At 36.6% G+C, this 19,962-nt stretch overlaps 1 protein-coding gene across 1 annotated transcript in view; it reads left to right on the forward strand.

The window, feature by feature from the left end:
- Nucleotides 1–19,962, forward strand: part of IQCM (IQ motif containing M) — a 191,858-nt gene that overhangs the window by 68,221 nt on the left and 103,675 nt on the right. The window contains 3 exon segments of the mRNA XM_083836382.1: nucleotides 1,916–2,050; nucleotides 2,330–2,613; nucleotides 5,113–5,192. Coding sequence (XP_083692508.1) covers nucleotides 2,493–2,613; nucleotides 5,113–5,192 — 201 coding nt within the window. The 5' untranslated portion in view covers nucleotides 1,916–2,050; nucleotides 2,330–2,492.

A 19,962-nucleotide genomic window follows, 5' to 3' on the forward strand; every position in this document is an offset into this window, starting at 1 on the left:
TTGTGTTCTAAATCTATACATTAAATGGAGGCTTGGGATTTCAGGTTGTCTTGATTTGTCCTTGTATTTATCTTGTTAGTTTTCAGTATGATCTGTATGTATTCTAATTCCCTCCTACACAAACACTTCCTGGAATGGTGATGGGTGTTTTGTGATGCAAAGCTGTCTCAGTTGCCTCAGCAGTACCTGGATCCCAGAATAGTGGAAAGGTAGGGTATTCTGAAAGATACAAATGGCTTTTCAGGAGTTGAAACAAAGGCGACGCTCCTTTTAAGAGTGTCTGTTTCCTCTCAAATTCAGTTGAAAAGCCTGATTCTAATTTTAAGCAAAATTAGAACCTCCCTAATGCTTTCATTTTTACACTTGCTTTTAGATTTGACATTTCCCCTATTTGCCCAATAGCTGGCATTTTGACGTGTATGTGTGCTCAAGTGTTTGCAAATCTGATTAATGCACAGAGTGCAAAATGTAACTCCTGAACCTTTCAGCAATTGCAGCACAGTTACTTATGGCATGAGAAGAATAGAAAAAGATGTATTTGAGGAGCTACTATAGCATTTTTGATGTCTTTGTAGAGCATCTGTAATAATACTCTTTGAAACTTTTGGTACTGCAACATTGTATTTAAATTTTAAGGAGCTTAAAATAGAACACTGCTTATCACTTTGTCCAGTGGACCACCAAGCTAGCTGAATAGCTTCCTCGCTGTCTTGACAAAAGTTTCAGGTTGTTTTCAGATGTTAACTATTTTCTCTGCTAGAAAAATTGAATTATGTGTAGCTGCTTGCACAAATAAAAGGCTTTTACGCCAGGGTAGTGGATCTGATCAGGCTGTCTTTATGGTAGGTGGAGTAGATGGGCTTCTTCAGAAAGCAATTGGAGGAATTAATCTCCTTGTGGAGGAGCCTACATCTCTTCATTTACTAGAGAGGACACCTAGGAGATTGGCCTCCTTAGGCGAACCTTAGCTGTTTGGAACCCTGTGCAAAAATGACAAACAGCTGCATGATGGATTGCATTTTTGCCACGATATGCAAGGCTTTGGCAGCCATTAATTCCATTACTACTTTTGCTGATTATTTTCCACTGCAATTGCTTGTTGCTGTTTTCTATTTATATTCTGCTCATTTCACTGGTGCACAAGGTTATACCCAGAACATTCAGCATCTCTGCAAGTGCATTCTTTGCAGAGGTATTAGGGATAGCATTTGATGTTAATCAAAAATGTGCAGATAGGGTTTGTTCTGGAGCCTCAGAGTCAGAGAAATATTTCAGTTTAGTTATATGTATTTTGGGTCAGGCTCATGGTTCTGAAATTTCACTCTGAAAAATACTGGTCATATATTTCATTGTCTGTGAGCATAAAAACTTTAGGCAATTCAGAGTTTTAAAAATAGGCCATGGTGTTACAATATATATGAAATGTATGAACTCTAATTTTTTATAGTTGTTTGCTATTATATGAATGTAATTTATTGTGCCTGCAGCAACCCGAGGACATGCTGGAAAATGAGATGATTCATTTCAAGTGTTTTATCCTAGTGAGCAAAATTTTAATCAGTCAGTTTTTTAATCCCAGTTCTGTTATTGGCACACTGTGTAAACTTGGCAAGGTCACAGAAGGACTCCATTGTAGACACAGTGTTGCATCTCAGCTAAATCAGTACTGCGTATGTTTTAATTTATCTGCATTATAGAATTTTTAAACAGAACTTTAGAAAGGTGCTCTGAGTTATGCTAAAGGTAATCTGGTAACAAATTTTGATGAACGTGAGATTCCTCTTGAGCTATGGTTTCTATTTCCTATGTATTTTTTTTTTACTTCACCTTAAAACAAAAATCTCTAATCTAGTATTAAAAACATGAAACAACAACAACAATCACACTGACTACTGTTGTTTTGTCATTCTTACAGGTTTGTCACTACATTGTTCATTGAGCATTGTGAATTGTTCCATCCAGTGAACAGGAACTCTGTGATCCATTTCCTGTACATCAAAGCATCCTTTTTGCTTTTATCAAGAAGATACTACCTTTGAGGATGTGAATGGTAATTCAGGAATATATAATAGTCCAATATCCAAAAATAGCTGAGTATGTCAAATGAATAGTGATGGTATTGTAGAAGATTTTCTAATTGACTTAATTATAATGAGAATGGATATTTCAGAAAATTCTGCCCCCGGTGTGAACAATGCCTTAATTTTAAAAGGGATAAAGAAGTCCAAATGCCATTGACAGTTAATGGAACTAGGGTCCAAAACACACAGCTGACTGCTGAAAATGTGACATAGATGTCTAAGGTATGTTAATTTTTTTTTACCCACAGATAAATGTGAGAAACACAAGGTTTTCAGGATGATGGACTGACACAATCCAACAATATATAGAGAGTGTGATCATGGAACATGTTCCATGCTGCTTTTTTGACGTACAGGTTCAATTTATTTACAAGGCAAATATGAATTTTCCTTCAGCTGCCAGAAAGCAGAATGAATTTCAGATCAACCACTGCATTAAAAACAAAACAACCCCCCAAACAACAAAACAATCCCAAATGGTGGATACTAGCAAATTATAAAAGAAGAGAGAAGGAGCCAAAAATCAAAAAAGGTATAAAATGAATGTTATTTTACAAAGACACAGAAATGTTTAGTAGAACATGAAATTAGGAAAATGTGAAAGCATGTTTTTGAAGAACTTGAGTGACAAAGCCCCAATAAATTACTTCTAAGTAGGGAGGGAAAGAAGGATGTACATATATTTTAATACATATGTATGTTTTATAACCACACACACACACAAAAAAAGCTTAAAAGAGTTGGAAAAAAATGACTTGAATCATACATCCTGCAGGCCTTTCCAAATAAGTTTTTAACAACTCAATTCAAATGATAGCTAAACAAGTTGACACATCTTCAGCTTTGAATATTATCTCATGACACACTGCTTTTCTATTCTGTAATTTTCAAAAGTGTTAAATACCACTGCTCTTAAACTCCTCATTTGCTTTTTGTACTGCATCACATACGCTGCCATTGCAGCTTGTTGTATTCAGTTTATCAACCTTCCTTTCAAACAAGGTGGCAAACTCAAATTGCTGAGTGTCCCATGCCAGCAGTACCACTTTACTTCCGTAGAAATGATGGGACCTGGCAAGTAGGCAAGAACCATTTAGAAAACTGTGGAATATATCACAATTAAGATGCCAGCAATATTGACCCCCAATCATATGAATGTGTGTTCAAACAGTAATTTTTGAAAGACAGATACTGATGGCTAACAGGAATTATGTTGGCCTAAGCGGTCCCGTTTTCTCGTTTTACTATTGTGGTACGCCCCATTTAGAGATTATCATCTTGCTATTATTTTCTGAGATAGTTTGACCTTGATACAAAGAGAGTAATTTCAAAGTAACTACCTTTTATGATACATATTAGCTTCTTAAATCCTATGCTGGACTTCACCAGCTGCAAAACAAAGAAAAATCTCTTAGGTCATCTCAACCACAAAAAGTGCCCAGAGACTGGGAAAACTAATGAGAATCCAGCAGCTTGGGAATGAATGTTTTCTAACAGAAATTACTTCATTCTAAGAGATAACACAGAAGTTGTGAAAAAATGAGGAAGATAAATTCAAAAATGCATGGGAACCACAAATTCATACAACACATTGGCAGTTGGATGGAATAACTGTCCCTAGCTCTTATCTTTCAGTGTCCTTTCATGCTGTTCTTGGTGCTTTAGTTTGGAGAAAATTAAATAGCAGATTTTGGAGATGTTGAAACTATTGAGCTAGTTCTTGTTCTGCCTTATCACCTATTTATAACACTATAATCTGTAGGAGAGTCTGCTTACAAATTTTAGTAGCAGAAATCTTTGCACAGACATATAAAAGACCACAGAACAAAAGATTAAATCAGTTTAGTGTAGCAAGGCTCTCTAGCATATCCTTATAGGTAAGCATATGAACATCCCCCTGGCTTTTAATGCAGACAATAAACAAAGTTAATTAGAGTAAATATACCAGCCATTTCTTTCAAATTTGGGTATCTAAAGATGTACTCTAGTGTTCCCTGACAGAGGCTGTCTGAGAAGCTGAGCATAAAATGAACCTGTTGCAAACCAAAGCCCCTTTGTACATCTGACCTGCTAGTTTTCCAACTTTACTTATGTCTGATAAAATTACAGTGACTGGTTTTTAATTGTCTTTGTTAGCAGAACCGGAGCCAATACTCCAATTTCCAGCTAAGGCATGGGCAGACCCTTAGTGTTAGCTCTGGTGACCTGTTTGAGACTGTGGTGGCATGCCAATATTTTCTTTGTAGCAGCTCCAGACCTGGCTGTCCTTACCTGCCTGGGTTTTCTGCGGCATAAGTGCTTTGCTCTGCCCCATGCTGAGCAGCTTGTCTAGCTACTGCAGCACCTTCCCAGCTTGTACCTTTCCCAAGCCTGCTAAAACTTTGCTGACTTTAGTCTTCCATTTGCTAAAGTTGCCTGCTGGACTAGGCCATGTGTGTCTCTTCGGTGGTCTTTTTACTTGTGTTCCTGAGTGTTTATTTTTTAAACTATTTTTTCTTTCTTAACACCATGAGCATTCATCCCAGCAGCCCTAGGGGAGAACCCTCCCTAGATGTGTCTGCAGGTGGCCTGAGCTTGGCCATGGGATAAGGTTGGGCAGCCCCCAGTTGTGGTTGTGCTCTTCAGGGATGGGACTCTGATTTCCTCAGTGAGTTAAAACACTCCCTGCAGGCACAGGAAGCCTTGTGGGACAGCATTGGAAGACTCTGAGGGGGTCAAGGGAGCCAGACTTGATGTGGTCTAGTCTGTGTTCCAAGTAGGGCTGAAATTAGGCAGGCCCAGCTACTTCACTCAATTTCCTCTGGCAAGTGAGGCTGGTTGTGCCAATGTCAGCTGTGCAGAAGATGGGTAGATGAAGACGTTGCCCTATTTCTGACTTTGCATTCATGGCAGTAAAGGTGCACTATTTTGTATAAGGGAAGCTCTGTATAGAGAGAACGTAAATATGCTGAGTGATTCTTCCATTTTTAAATACTTCTTTTTAGGGTTGTGAAAACTGTAAGGAAAACTAATTACTCCTAATTATGTACAGGGTACTGGAAATGCAGCAAGTTAACGAAAGAGGGAAGAGAGGCAGTCCTTTTTAGAGACTTCAGACTTCTGATGCAATTGGTGAGTATGTGACTACCAAGTGGGATTATTCTTTGTCAAAGTGTTCAGCAGTGCAAGTAATGATCCCATGTGCAGCACAGGAGGGTTAACTGGCTGACTTCAGTATACAGCTGTACATTATGCCCCCCCCCCCCTTTTTTTTTTCAGCAATGGAGTTGGGTCTCTGTGGAAAAAATAGGCCCTATTATCAGCCACACCAGGCAAAATTGTTTCTGCTTTTTGCACTTGCAGATTAAAATACGGAGATATGTTATAAAGGCAAAAGTGACATCTTCAGGAACTTATTTTCCACTTAAGGGCAAGAGTAGAAAAGAGTTAACTTCCAGGCTTGTCTTTATTACATTTTATGGACCAGACCTACCTCAGCCTTAAGAGACATTATCCTAAATACAGGGAAAATACATTGTTAGGAGTATTATCCATATAAATATCTTTAAATATTTCTTTTTAATGGCTAAAATAAACCATCAGAAATCATAGAATCATAGAGTGGTTTGATTTGGAAGGGACTTTAAAGATCATTTAATTCCAACCCTCCTGCCATGGGCAGGGATACCTCCCACTAGATGAGGTTGCTCAAAGCCCCATCCAGCCTGGCTTTGAACACTTCCAGGGATCCACAGCTTCTCTGGGCAACCTGTTCCAGTGCCTCACCACCCTATGAGTAAAGAATTTCTTCCTTAAAGAATTTCTTCCTTAAATATAATACATAGTGATATTTTACTGGTTTTAACCATGCTGCTATCATTTCAACTGTAAACATCTATTTGCATGTCCTCTTAATTCAAAATGTCAAATAAATAAATAGTGGTTGTGTAAATTGGAATGAATTCACAGACCGTTTATTCTGGCAGATAATTCAGGTAATACTTTAATCCTCACAGAGGTGGAAAAGGAGGGGTACAAAGGAAACTAACATTCCAGTGTTGTCACAAATTTGAGTGGATTTAAAATATATATATATATATATATATATATATATCTGGGTGGGGTTCTGTTGAGCATCAAGGAGCATGAAGCATGTCATTTGAGCTTGACCAAGCTTCAAATCTTTTACTGCTTACAGTTCTGCAGCTAGTCATGACCACTTGTCCCATTATTTAATTGGACTTTTAAAATTTTCTCAGTATTGATCTTGCATTTGTCTTGTTCACGTCAATCTCATGGATATTTCCCTTGCTCTTCTGGGATCATGATGGTATTTGATCCATATCCTATTTGTAACCTCATTTTGCATTTTCAAAAATCTGAAATCTGCTTTGCTGCTGTGGTCTGGCAGAGATCTATTTGTCATTAGTTAATAACTTAAGGACATGCCTTCTCAGGTCTCTCCTGGAACAGATAGAGTGGAATTGTGATGAGAGTTTTTTACATAGGCTGTTTTAGGTTGGAATTTCATTTAAGACTTTTTGTAGTATTTTTAGTAATACTCATTACCTTGTTAAACACTGTGTCTAAATATTATTAACAGAGATGGAAATCAAAAATGTATGTGTAGGGTTGTATTACCATATCTCATTCTTATTTCTTTTGACTGAATATACCTATTTTTCTCAGCCTTTCACCAAGGGCTTTTCTCAAAATACTTAGTCTTTTTTGGTTTTGTTCCCTATATTTTTTTTTTTGCATTTTTTTCCCCTGCCTGTTAAATGTAAAATCCCAAACACATGCTTAAATCTGACTATTAGCAGAATATCTGCACTTCCTTGGAAGCCGTAATGAACACCCCCACAAAACAACAGCATACAGTATCTTGTTCTGTGGATGCGCACACAGATAGCTCTTTTCTAGCCTATTTTTACCTGTGTCTTTTGCCTTTCTGCAAAATCCCTGCAATTTTAAAGAATTCTTTAGAACTTGATATATTAAGTTCTGGCAACTGGAACAAATCACTGTTCCATTTTAATAAATACTGTATTGTCATGCATTTGCTATCTGATTTATCCAGTGATTCATCAGTTTAGCTTTCAATATACATAATACTGATATGATTTAGTAGATCATATATTTGATTCAAAAGATGTATTAGATTTGGTAGGTCCTGACTTCAATTCAGCATAGGATGACTTCATCTGTCTTATGAGGATGTATGTGATTTCCAAAAGGAATGTATATTTTTGAAAAATCCTTCACCGAAAAGGGAAAAAAATAATTTATTGCAAGGGATAAAACATTCATTTCAGGAATCTGAATATAGAAATTACCCACATTTATATTAGAATTTCATAGCAAAGCAATATACTGTGCGTGTCTTCACATTTCATCTACTGAATGTATTATTTTGATCATGATCACTGTATGTACTGTTGAGTTCTGAACTGAAAAGCACTTTACTCTGTAGAATAGGAAAATCAATTTAGCATAAGGTGATCTCATTAAATTCTATTTATCCAAGATTACCACAATTTAGAAGAAGATTGAGAGTGAAAGTAATTGTTCTTTTATTAATCTGAGTAGCTTGTTAGAAGAAAAGTACTGATTAGGAAGCTGTGACTGCTTGACTTCTCCTAGCTCAAATCTTCTAGCACTTATACCAGAAGGTTCTGATTTCAGTGATGTGTTCTGATGATGTCATAAGAAACTGCAGCCATGCCTCACTGTAGTCACAGCACCAAGATGGAGTGGCAGGTTAACATGATCTCTTAGTATATTTCAGTATTAATTTATATGGGAATGTTAGTATTTTTAAATGTTATACATTTGGGCTCTCTTTGTCAACTGGTGATTTAAAAGCTGAAGCTTAAACATTCAGTGGCATCTGACAATTTTTGTCTCCACTCTGGTGAATCAAACAACGTACCTACTGAAGTGAGGTTAAAAAGTCTCTATAGGATTTTGTTCATTAAACTTATTGATCTGATAAAAACTAAAACCTACTAGTAGACTTCTGCACAAAATTCAGCCACGTGTGTGTGTATATATATAGCCATTTATTCAGTCTTTATGCATTAATTAACCAAACATTTTCTTATATTGTGGGGAAGAATGGTGGACAGAGGGGTCAAGAATAACAGGAAGCTCCTGGTCTGTGTGAGCCAAAATATACAAAGATCTTTGTAACTGAGCAAACCCATGCTTTTTGTGTCCCAGATCCCATACCACCTGGGATTGTGGTCTGTCCCTGGTACAGACCAGTAAGACTGGTAAAATGGACTATTAGTTTAGAGGTATCTTTTTTTTTTTTTTGAGATCTCAGTATAAAAACTGTACTGCTGTCTTGCAGATAGATGTATAATTTTGTATGTAAGATGCCATTACTAGAAAAGTTCCTTTTTGCTATATAAGGTGATGTCAGTTTTATGAGGCTGTATGAAAGATAAGTGACTGTCAGATGTACTATCTATTGTGGTTTTTTTAAGTTTTTGCTGCCAGATAGTACTTTAGTGTAGATCAAGGATGAAATTCCAGTGTTGATAGTCCATTGGACAGTGGATCCAGTCCTCAGATGTAGCATAAAACCTGCAGAGAGGCTCCGAGAAAAGAAATCTTGATATATTTTAACTAGTTTTTAGTTTTTCAGACTTAAGTGACATTTGGCTTTGAGAGGTCAAGTGAGAACATTTTATTAATTGAAATTGTTTCTGAATAACTCTAAATGAAAAGTTTGCAATAGTTAAAACTTGACTGTTGATGATGAGCAGGAAAAGAAATATTTCTAATCCCTTCTCTCCTTTCTAGAACTAGACTGAGGTTTTTGTGCTGCTTCAGAGTTCTGCTTTCACAGAAATGGTCTTGAAAAACGTAGCCTTTCTGATTTCTTAAGCATCTTTTATTGTAGTTACAGTTTTTATTTTATTTTTTTGATACAAGGTGTGAAAGAAGTGAAGAGTTGAGCTGAACTTGCAGAAGAGAGATTTATGGCCCTTACTTAGTTTGGTACTTGAGCGTACTTGACACCAGAACAAGGATGTCTTTAAATGGTGTAGGACTAGAGAAAGAGCTAAGCAAGCAATATAAGTTGCTTCAGAATGAGTCAATATCTATTGTGACTTCATAGAGACATCTTGATTTCCAGAAAATTGGTCCTAAAAGGAAATGTGATGCTTCACTTTGCGTGGACGGACAGATTCTGCAGTGTCTGGTAGAATTGTTACTGAAGGTGCCCTATTGAGCAAAAAGAGCGAGACTGGCAGAGCGTCCTTTACGCATTGTTTGGCAACTAGATTAGAAGTTATCCAAATGCCCCTGGCTGTGAAGAGCAAGCAGTTTATAGTTAACGACTCCCACCTCCTTTAACAAAATGCTTAGCAGGATCCCCTGCCTGGAAGTTTAAAGTAGCTAGCTGACTGTCATTCTGAGGGATTTTTCTACCATTAAGATATTCTATCCTAACTTCTGACACAGTCCACACAGTGGTGAAAGTGGTATGTCTTTTACATCTTTTAAATATGTTAGCAAGATCTGTACATCTAAAGTTCATACTTCTTGAAAGTTTCATTTGTTGAAGTATTTAGATAAACAGAGAGATTCACTTAAAAAAAAAAAAAAGAGCAAAAACTGCAGTATCTCAATACTGGGGCTCTGGAGGGAAGATTATTCTGCATCTTTGAGCATTGAAATGCCCAATGTTGCAAGGTTCTGAGTGGGCCTGGTGTCTTCTGTAAAACTGAAATTTAGGTCTTTTATGTCATGTTTTGAACTTAGCGTTTCTTTATGAAGGACTACTCTGCATATCCTTATGATGTGGATATAAGCCTTGTGTGCATTGTTGAAGTGAAACTGTGCCCATCTTTGGATAGTAATGATTTTCATTACCACAGCCCAACCTTAAGAAAGCTTCAGAAGTTTTGTTTTGAAAAGTGAAACTGCAGGTGCTCAGAGCTTTTACTAACATCTCTCGTGTCTTTATTTTTTGCTTCAAAGTACCTTTGTTTTGCCTCTTTTCTCTGTTCTTAGCCATGTCTTTATTAATTTGTTATCATATTCTTCCCATGCTGGACTTTTTCTGGTCATATGCCCTGTTGCTAACACCTTTCTATTATGGATCTACCTTTCTGTTATGGACCTATCTGTGGTGGGATACCTGTTCAGTTGTGATGCTTTGCTGCAGTACTGCCTGTTATCTTATATTTTCCTTTCAATAGATATATGTATCTTCAGATTGACCAAAAAGCACACGACCACAAAACAACAAAAACAAAACAGTGCTCGAAGCATCATGTTTACCTCCTGGTACTTGTTTTGAACAGTTGTTATGCTAGGTAACTTAGGGACTGATGACTGTAGATAACTGTGCTGCAGCACTTGGAAATTAACAGAAAAGTAAAGTTGATTCATTCAGTTGTGGAAATAACAGGAGGAACACAGAGGTTCCTAAATCCCCAGGCATAGGTAAGGAAAAAGTGACAGGAGATTTTAAAGGAAGGGAGCTAGCCTAAAAGTAAATCATCAGAGAGCAGAAAAAGGATAGCATCCTCTGGGATGTTCCTTCAACTGACAATTCAGCACTTAACTCTGTTTTACTAGCTATGTTATCAATTCTATCCACAGAAGGAGAGAGTATCAGTTATTCCTTTGGAAGTTTTAGCTCTCTTTCTACATGTCAATGTATTTCTTTGCTCATTGCTAGTCATATCCCATAAATGACGACAGGCTTTTGGCAATGAAAGAGAAACTTCTCTTACCTGTTAATTTTTATTTTTGGAAAGAAGCCACTTGATGTAGCTGACCTGCATGGTATTTAATGTTCACCAGCAATTTTTTTTGACATGCAGTATTTTTGTGCTGCTTTTCTCTCTACAGCAAGGCCCAGATATTTGGAGCTGACCCTATAGTTTCCTCTTTTTTCTTAGCCTTTAATATTTGCAGTTATGAGTCAACCTGATATATTTTTTTTTTTTTTTCCCAAGTTACTGCTAGAGCTAATACCATTTGGGGATTGATTTGCAGCTTTGCAGAGTATAGCATTACAATGATGTCATTGTATTTTTCTGCGATGGCCAGTTTTCTCTTCTCTGCAGCACCATGTAAAAAACAAACAAAAAAAAATGAGCACAAATCTCTTGGAAGAACAACTAAGAGAAACTATTTAAAAGCATTATGTCCTTAAATGCTGGATTAACAAAGTTATTAAGAAAATAAACTGTAGGAAGTTGATTTTATATATATTATGAAAATCTTGGGGAAAGAAAACAGTACAGTGCAGACCAAAGAAAAGTCAGGAAGGCTATGGGTGAAGTTCAGGAGTATTGTTAACTTTATAGCAGCTGTAGAATGCTTTGCAACAGCAAGGGGTTGTATTGTCCATAGCCCCACTCATATAGACATGGGATGGTGAGAACAAGCTCAACACTTGCACTTTATGACTAAAGGGCTCCATCTTGTCTGACTTTCAAACAGTCAGGGACTTGCCCCACCTGATCCTCTTTTCAGGGGACTGGTCAAAGCGCAGACCCTGTGCCTGAGCCAGTCAGCCAAGGAACTTCAAATGAGGAAGGGTTTAGTTTGCAAGACACTCAACTGACTCATGCTGATCATCTTGTTAGGAAGTGCTTTTGTCAAAATCAGTGTTTTTCTCACAAGGATGAAAGACTCCTGTCACATTTAGGTCTATTTCTTTGCATTGTTGCATTTTCTGTACTACTGAATAAAATGAAGACTAGGATCTGTTCTCTGGTTCTTGAGGTCAAACAGCACAAACTTGCCACATCCATTTTTCTGAGCACTTGGCTCTAGTTTGCTCTGAGCCCATGTTTATCTATGCTGTCAAATAAAAGAGAGACAGTCCAGCTCAAGCACTGGACTCCTGCTGACTGTGGTTTTTACGAACAGCTTTCTCCAAGAGAAATCAGCATCTCTTGGCCCCAAAGCTGGGTCTTGGTCCTGGACCACCACTACTTATACGTAAGCACAGAGGCTTTTACAGACGTTCCCCTGGCTCCAAAATGAGTGTTAAGCATTCACCTAGAAGAAGTGCCAAGTCTGGAAAAGGAATTGCAGAAAGTCTTGTAGTCCTCTGTTGAGAGCTACCTTACTAGCAGTCCTGTGTTAAGAAAAAACTTTTCAGTCTCATCTGTCTGTAACACAATCTTAACAAGGAGTGATAATTAGTATTTGAGTTGTTTGCCTCCCAAGTGTTTCAGGTCATATAGTTTCTAAGCAGCCTTTAAATATTTTTTTTCTATTTCCTTTTTTTTTTTAAAATTTAAATAAACCCATAAGAAAAACACAGCTGAGAAAGACCCATGGGAGGTTTTCTGAAGCAGTGTTATTCAACCTCCAGTCAGCTGATCTGTGGTAGTCCATAAAGCTTCTTAAAGTAATCTAGAGAGTGACTTCCAAATCTGAAAACCCTTGCACTGAAATACAAATACCTTCATTGGAAAACAAAACAAAACGTCATAATGTTCCATTAGAGAGCATGTTAGGAAGCAGTTACATTTATTTACGTAAAGCTAAATACCTTTTCTTGTAACAATTTTTCTTGAATGTGCCAAGTAAGTCAGATACAAGATGACCGTCTTTTTCCTCAAATCCATCCACTCTGATCCATCATCCATTTACCATCCAACCAAAGACAGGATCAGCTGTAGCTCCACTGTCCCGCACGTGCTTGCCCAACATCCATCAATGGTGCTCAGCAGGTTCCCATAACAATCTGTTCCAGTGCTTTCTGTCTATGACATTTCTTTTCCTCATCATTAACCTATATCTCCCTTACTGCAAAATTAGTGGTTTATGTCTTGTACTGTGTAACTGTGTACAAAAGCTTTTTGATTTTCCCATTCAATTGTTACAATAATTGTCCCTGTGATGCTCTGGTATCTTTCTGTGTGTGTACAAAAAAAGCTATTTTCCATAAACAGAAGTGGAGGGAGAAAGGTGAATTACACGACAGTGTCCCTGAAAGTCTGCTTTTGCTTTCATCCTAGATGTTGTGTACCTTCCCACCAGCTAACTTCCAAACATATTGTGAGAAGCAACATCTTTGATGACAGCACTCCAAGGTTATTCTTTGCTATTTAATAACCAGTAGGGAGCACAGTTAGAGTGAGTTTAATCTGGGTTAGAAATAACAGTTTAGAGGTAAAAAGCGTGTGGTGAATTTATAAGCAATTGCAGGTACATTTTTCAGAGGCATCCTAGAAAAATAACACCATGCTTACCACATCTGCTCATACTAAAATTCTCCCTTGACTGAGTGCAGCTACTTAAACATTGTCATTTTCAAGAATCAGATCAGGAACTCCAGGGTCATTTTGATGAAGAATTATTTTCAACGATTAGAATTAAGAGATTTCTCACTGGGTCTCCTGCTGCTCAACTAGTCATTGTTTCAAAAACAAGAAGTTACCCTGCAGTGATGGTATCAAACTTTTTTGCTTCCTACGGTGCATTCAGAGGTCAGCTGCATGGAGAATACAGAAGTCTGTCTGACAGAATACAAAGAAAACTGCAACCTTATAAATCACCACAAAAGAGTTACCTCTGATGTCTTAAGAAAATGGGATTACTTTTTTGTTCAGATATGAAGATAAGGGAACATGTTATATTTCTGGACATCTTTGAGAAAAGAGAGTAAAGGCACTGCAGAATTTACAGTCACATAAAGTAGTGTTAGTTTTGGCTGGAACTGCTAAGTGTGACAAGTTGAACTTTTTCTGCATGCCCCTTCATATTTAGAAAAAATATTTTCACCTGTGCTGTAATTCTAAGATTATTTTTGAGAAAAAGAACCCATAAAGCTTCACATTCAGGAATAGGAATGTTGATGACAGCCTTATTTTCAAATACAGTAGTTCATATTTAGGAGGAAAATGCTTCTGTCATACAACTAAATATCCTATAATTTTCCCTCTGATCCTTTGCTTCTCTCCACTTTACTTCTTACAATTTATCTATCATGGAATCTACTGTCAAGAAAATATTATTATTTTTTACTTAATTGCATACCTTCATATATTTTTCCCATCATAAATTAACCACATTATTATTTATTGCAATAAGCAAAAATGTATTTTACAAAATAAAATCTGCATTATCTCAAATATGTTCCTGCAACTTAACATTTCATATTGCTCACTATTACAGAGAATCTTTTAAAAACACTACATGGAATACTTCAGACTTATAATAAACAATATTTAAACCTTTAAAAATGAGGATGCTGAAAGCCTAAGAAATTAAAAGTATTTCTAGGTGATTAAACAGTGTGTACAGAAAATTAAATGCTTTGTCCTGTGTTATGATTGTCCTTGGAATTATTAGATGCAGTTTGAAGAAGTATGAACACATACATATAAATATTCATTTTAATTTCTGATGCCCTCTTAGCCTTTTGAATCTTCCTTCTGCATGGTCACCCTATAAAATGCATTTTCAAAAAAGCCAGGAAGTGATAGATCATCTGCCCCTCAGTAGCAGATGAGGATTCATTTAGGATTTATGCCTGTCTAGATGTTCTACCATTCCTCTCTGGTGCAACTTACTTTTTCTGTTGCAGTGGGATTCAGGAATGCCTGAGTTCTTAGTTTCAGAGAATTCAAAGCTGGAAGGAAAGTTAAAATACTCTAGACTGCCTTCCTTCATCACACGGCTGAGGAATTTTTGCACTTCATTTTAATTCTACATGTTGGGTTTTACCACACCTCTCTGTGTCTAATTGAAAAGACAGTATTTGAAATCTTATGTAGTCACATGCAGACTGTGATTTGTTGCACAAAACTTATTCAGTTATTACAGACGATTTTCTGTATGAAAAAATGCATGAAATGAAAAGTTGATAGCGGAAACACAAATTTTACTGTTTGAACCTTTGTTTATTGGGAGCAACACAGTAAGTGTTCTTGGTTTACAAGCAAGTAATTCAATTTTTAATGATTTCTTTAGAGATATTGTCTGTATTTGCTGAGAAGGTTCTTAAAGGATTCTCCTCCTTTCAACTTTTGTTGGATTTTCCTTTATTTCCAATGGTGTGGTTGTTTTAAACAAACAAAAACCAAACAAGCAAAAAAAAAACACCCCAAACCAAAACAAACTACCAAAAACCACCACAACACCACCCCAAAGCCCAAAGAGCCTCCCCTCTAAACCTCATTCAATATCTTTATACACTGTTTCATACTCTTTTCAAATCTGAATTTATCTACTCCTTATTTGAGTGGCTAATCCAAATTCCTTTGTCCCTTATTTTTGAAAGACTGGTGAAAGAAAATACATTTTTCACAGTGTTTTCACCTGGTGACTAACATCTTTTTTCATACCTGGTCTGAACATGAGTGGTGAGTGGTGATAAGGCAGTAACTTTGTTAACTCTGTTATTTGTTTCCCCAGTTTCTTGGGAATTAACATTGCCAATCCCTTTCAATCAAGAGCAATGATACCTTTTATAGAGAGTATTGTCTACGTAACATCTATGTATATGACCTCTGTATATGTATCATGCACATACTCCTCTAGGCAGTTGAGATTTTCTCACGTTTCCACGCTTTCAGCTGGTTTACTCTAGCTTCTCTCAATGTGAAGAAAACACTTTCTAGTGTTCTGTTGATTAAACTAAATATATTGACCTTCTCTGGCCTTAAGGTAGATTTTTCAAGTGTCTAATGATCCTTTAATTCACTTCTGAATCCTTTTAGTTTTTTGCCATGTTTTTAAAAATGGAAATGTCAGGCTAAACAGAGTGATCCAGCATTGGTGGCATCAGTATGAATATGGAAATAATGCAAGACAGCTACCTCTTTTTAATATTCCTTTAATTTTTAGGGGATCAAATCAGTTCATTTAGCAACAGCTTTGTACTGGAAGTTGACAGTTTCTTACCCACCTAAAATTGTAGAATCACTTTTTTTCTCGTTTGCCATCCTATAAATTTGACCTGCATTCCCTGTCCCTAGATTTATGACTTTGCATTTGTTTTTATTAAAATTTATCTTGTTCAAATGAAGCCACCTAACCAATTGAATCAGATCATTCTATAGAACATTTGCCTTATTACTTGCCAGTCCACCAGTTTTTGTGTGCTCTGCAAGTTTTGCTGGCAATCACTTTGTATTTTCTTCCAGATCATTGAAATTTGATCTGAGGATTGATACTGGGGACTTAAGATATAGATACTGGCTAGCCCATATTATAAATGCTGTAATTACATAGACATTTCTCATTTATAGCAGAAGACAAGTTTATAATATATTTAGAACATTTATAACTAATTAATTGTTTTAAAAGAAACTTTAATAATTTGTATATGATTTAAGTTATTGTATTTAAACTATCCACCCCTCACCCCAAGAATGTGACAGATGTGTGGAAACAAGCCAAGTGCTGTAAAGTCATGTAAGTCTATCAACCAATTTCTTTCTCCCATGAAAAACTCTAAAGTTTGCGGCAATAGTGCTCAAGGTACAATCCTCCATTTCCATAAAATCAATTAAACTTTTGGGGAAGATAAGAAAGCCACATTTCACAATCCTTTTTTCTTAAATGAAGGATATAAGCTCCAAAAAGTTATTTAAATTTTAAAATAGCAATTCATTCTAAGCTTGCAGGATATCACTGCATTTCGATGTCCTTCTGGACCATGAAGAATGAAATCTGAAGCTAGCAAATGTTGTCAGGTGTTTTGGTTATGACAGTGGTGGCATTTCTCTCTCCTTGATCCGTTCCTATTGAAGTTGCTCTGAAACAGAGAAAGCTGATCTAAGTCAGAGCTGCTATAGTCCTTTTTCCCTCCCACTACAGAGCTGCTTGTTTTCTATCAATATTAATGTTCATCTGCTTCTTTAATAAGCATACTTGTGGAGTTAAACTGGCTCAAAACTATGAGGATGGTGATGTAGGATACCTGTCCAGCTCAGCTGTGCAGGAAGAGTGTGAGAATGTGGGCTGAACTGAGGTCAGCATCAGAGTAAACTGGGTTTAGAAGCCTGCATAAATTTTCTTAGGTCTCTGTTTTGTAAATACTAAAGTAATGTGATTTTCCAATTCTTACACTAGACCTTGGTTAACCTCAAAAACAGATGGAGAAGACCTGGTTTTGTTTTGCACTTACAACTTTTTCTTTCAATAATCTTTGACAGGTGGCTAATACAGTGACTGGTTCCTATTCTTTAGACTCAGTAAATACAGGAAGTTACATTCCCTGAACCATTTAATTCCTGCTGATTTAAAGTCGTGTTAGTTTGCTGGCTGCACTGATCCTTCTTTGTAAACAGAACTTTGTAAATCAGCCAGACCTGGGAAAAAAGATTTTTTCAGTTAATTGGAAAAGTAATGTTTCATAAAGCTCCTCAACTGTTTACCTAGAAGGAGGTTTACCCTTGCCTACTTTTTTTTTTTTTTTTTCTTCTCCTTAAAGCCTGACAGTTAACTGAAGTAACATTCACATAGTAAACTTATTGACCAGGTTACATATAATATTACAAAATTGTAGAGGAGAATCTTGTTTGTATGTACAAAATTGTTTCTTTCTACTTGTTTGCCTTTTACTACCTGAAAAATTGCTGAAGGGCTTCTACAATATATATGGATAATTATACTTTCTTGTTAGAACTAGTGTTTGGGATATTCATCACTCATCTGAAGTTTTCTGAACATAAATGGCTAGTGCTCACAAAATAGTTCAAATGTATAAGCAGCTGGAAGGAGAATAGATAAGTCATTCTTTATCATACTGCACATTAATATGGAGGAACTGTTTTGATAATTCATTTTTTATTTGTAATTAACAAAACTATGCTACTTGAATAAACATAAAACAAATTATTATGCAGAGAAGTGTGATATATTACTTGGGCATTTACAACATGAAATGATGTGCATTCACAGATAATTCTTTCTGCAGGTAAATGATTTGAAATTAAATACACAACATTGTTTTCCATAGGTATATATACACTACAAGAAGTATTTCAATCTGATTAAGCAGTTTATAGATGCTGTGGGCCCAAAATTGTCTGTCTGTACACAATACCTCAAGCTGTAACATGCAGGCAAATGTCCCATCAGTAATTTCCAGTGCTCCATCTCTTTAGAAATCTATATTCATTGGCTCTGCAAACCAAGGTATTTACTTCATTTCTGTTCTTGCAGCTGCACTGCGAGTCATCTCTAGTCAGCTTCCTATCTCAATACTTCCCTGAAATTTCTTTCAGCTAGCCAAATCCTGGAGTTGCTTGCAATGTCTTCCACTTTTTTCTCCTTTATTTTCTTTATGCCCTTCACAATGTTAATGCAGTCTTCCCTTTGAAAATAATATCTTTTGTAGTGTTTGGTGAAACTTTCTTGCAATTTTCTGTCCACTTCTTTACTTAATTCCACAACTCTTTCAGCACATTGTCTTTTTGTACTGCAAGATTGCTGGGGACTTTGTCAATCCCTGAAGAGCTTTTCCTCTGCACTGCATTCTCTGCCTTTTCTATATTGTTGACTTATTTTTGACCCATCCCCTGCAACAACTGATTTTGTTTTTCATCACCTGAATGCATCTCCCTCCAGAACATCTCTATTGCCCATCATACTCATTCAATCCTTTTACTGTCTCTCTGACTAAATTACATTGTTTCCATTCATTATCTTTTCTATTTGCTATATTTGAGTTTCTTCCACAGCTTTACTTTTGTTGTATATACTTTTACCTCTATTTACCTCATCAGTACTCTCTAAGCCTCTTTAATAAAAACAGATTTGACAAGCACTATTTTTTGTGCCTCTCCAATGGCTGATAAGATCATATCCTTGTTGAGTCAAACTATTCAGGAAACTGCTCCTTTTTGCACCAAAAGCTGGTATAAAATTAAATTTTTCATGAAAATAATTAATTCATAATGTTTAGGGAAGAGGCAGTTGAAGATGGCTGCATTTTCTTCCTTTTCCTTCATTTAATGTTGCTTGTCTTTGATTGTAAGTGCTTTGAATTTGGGATTGCATCTGTATACAAGTTTGGAAAGTGACTAGCCCAGGATGCAGATAATTTTTAGAATGGATTCTTTTGAGTTATGAAGAGCAAAACCCGTCATCATTGCAGAATATTTAAAATGTTACTTCTTGCTGTGTTTGGTACATACAGCCAAATAATTGCTAGCTGTCTTCTCCAAACAGTTCATTGTTATGGTGATTTTTATTAAATACTTGAAAACTCATGTGATTTCTCCGATTTAGAATCCAAATAGGCATCATTAAGCCAACAAGCTCTGAAAGTGTAAATATCACCCAGCACCTCTAACTTAATAAGCAGAAGACAATTCAGATTTTGAACATTGATAGTTTTCTCATCTGGGAACTGGAGAAAGGAAAGGATGTGGCCCCCAGAAGAGTTCAAAAGCTTGAAGTCAACAGATGAATGAAAAGTCTCCCTTATAGCATCTTGAGCAAAGTGTTGGTGGGGGAAGAAGCCACAAGCTTTGAGGAACCTACAAAAAATCAGATTAAGGACAAACCTCTTAGGGAAGGTCTTGGATGATACAAATTATGATAGAACTTATAAAAGTTTACCACTTTTCCATCATCTTTGACTATTAAATAAGTATTAACTTATATTCACATGGACAGGGGCAGCCCAGGTATATCTTGAACATATCAATCTACTTTATTTATGCAGTGAAAAGATGTGGTAAACTTTCTTGTAGTAGCTTGGAGAAGCATGCACCACCATACAGAGCAATACAAACGTAGCTTTTGTTGGGGTGCCGTGGGGGCCAGCAGCTCCCAAAGAAGGGGAGCTGGGGGCCTGCTGTGTGCCCACCAGCTAGTCTCGTCCCTTCAGCACTGCACCCTTCACCACAGTCCCCAGGGGCAGTCAGGGCCAGCCTGGGACTGCAGGACCATGTGGATG

Source organism: Anser anser (genome assembly GCF_964211835.1).
Source record: "Anser anser genome assembly, chromosome: 4".
Taxonomy (NCBI): domain Eukaryota; kingdom Metazoa; phylum Chordata; class Aves; order Anseriformes; family Anatidae; genus Anser; species Anser anser.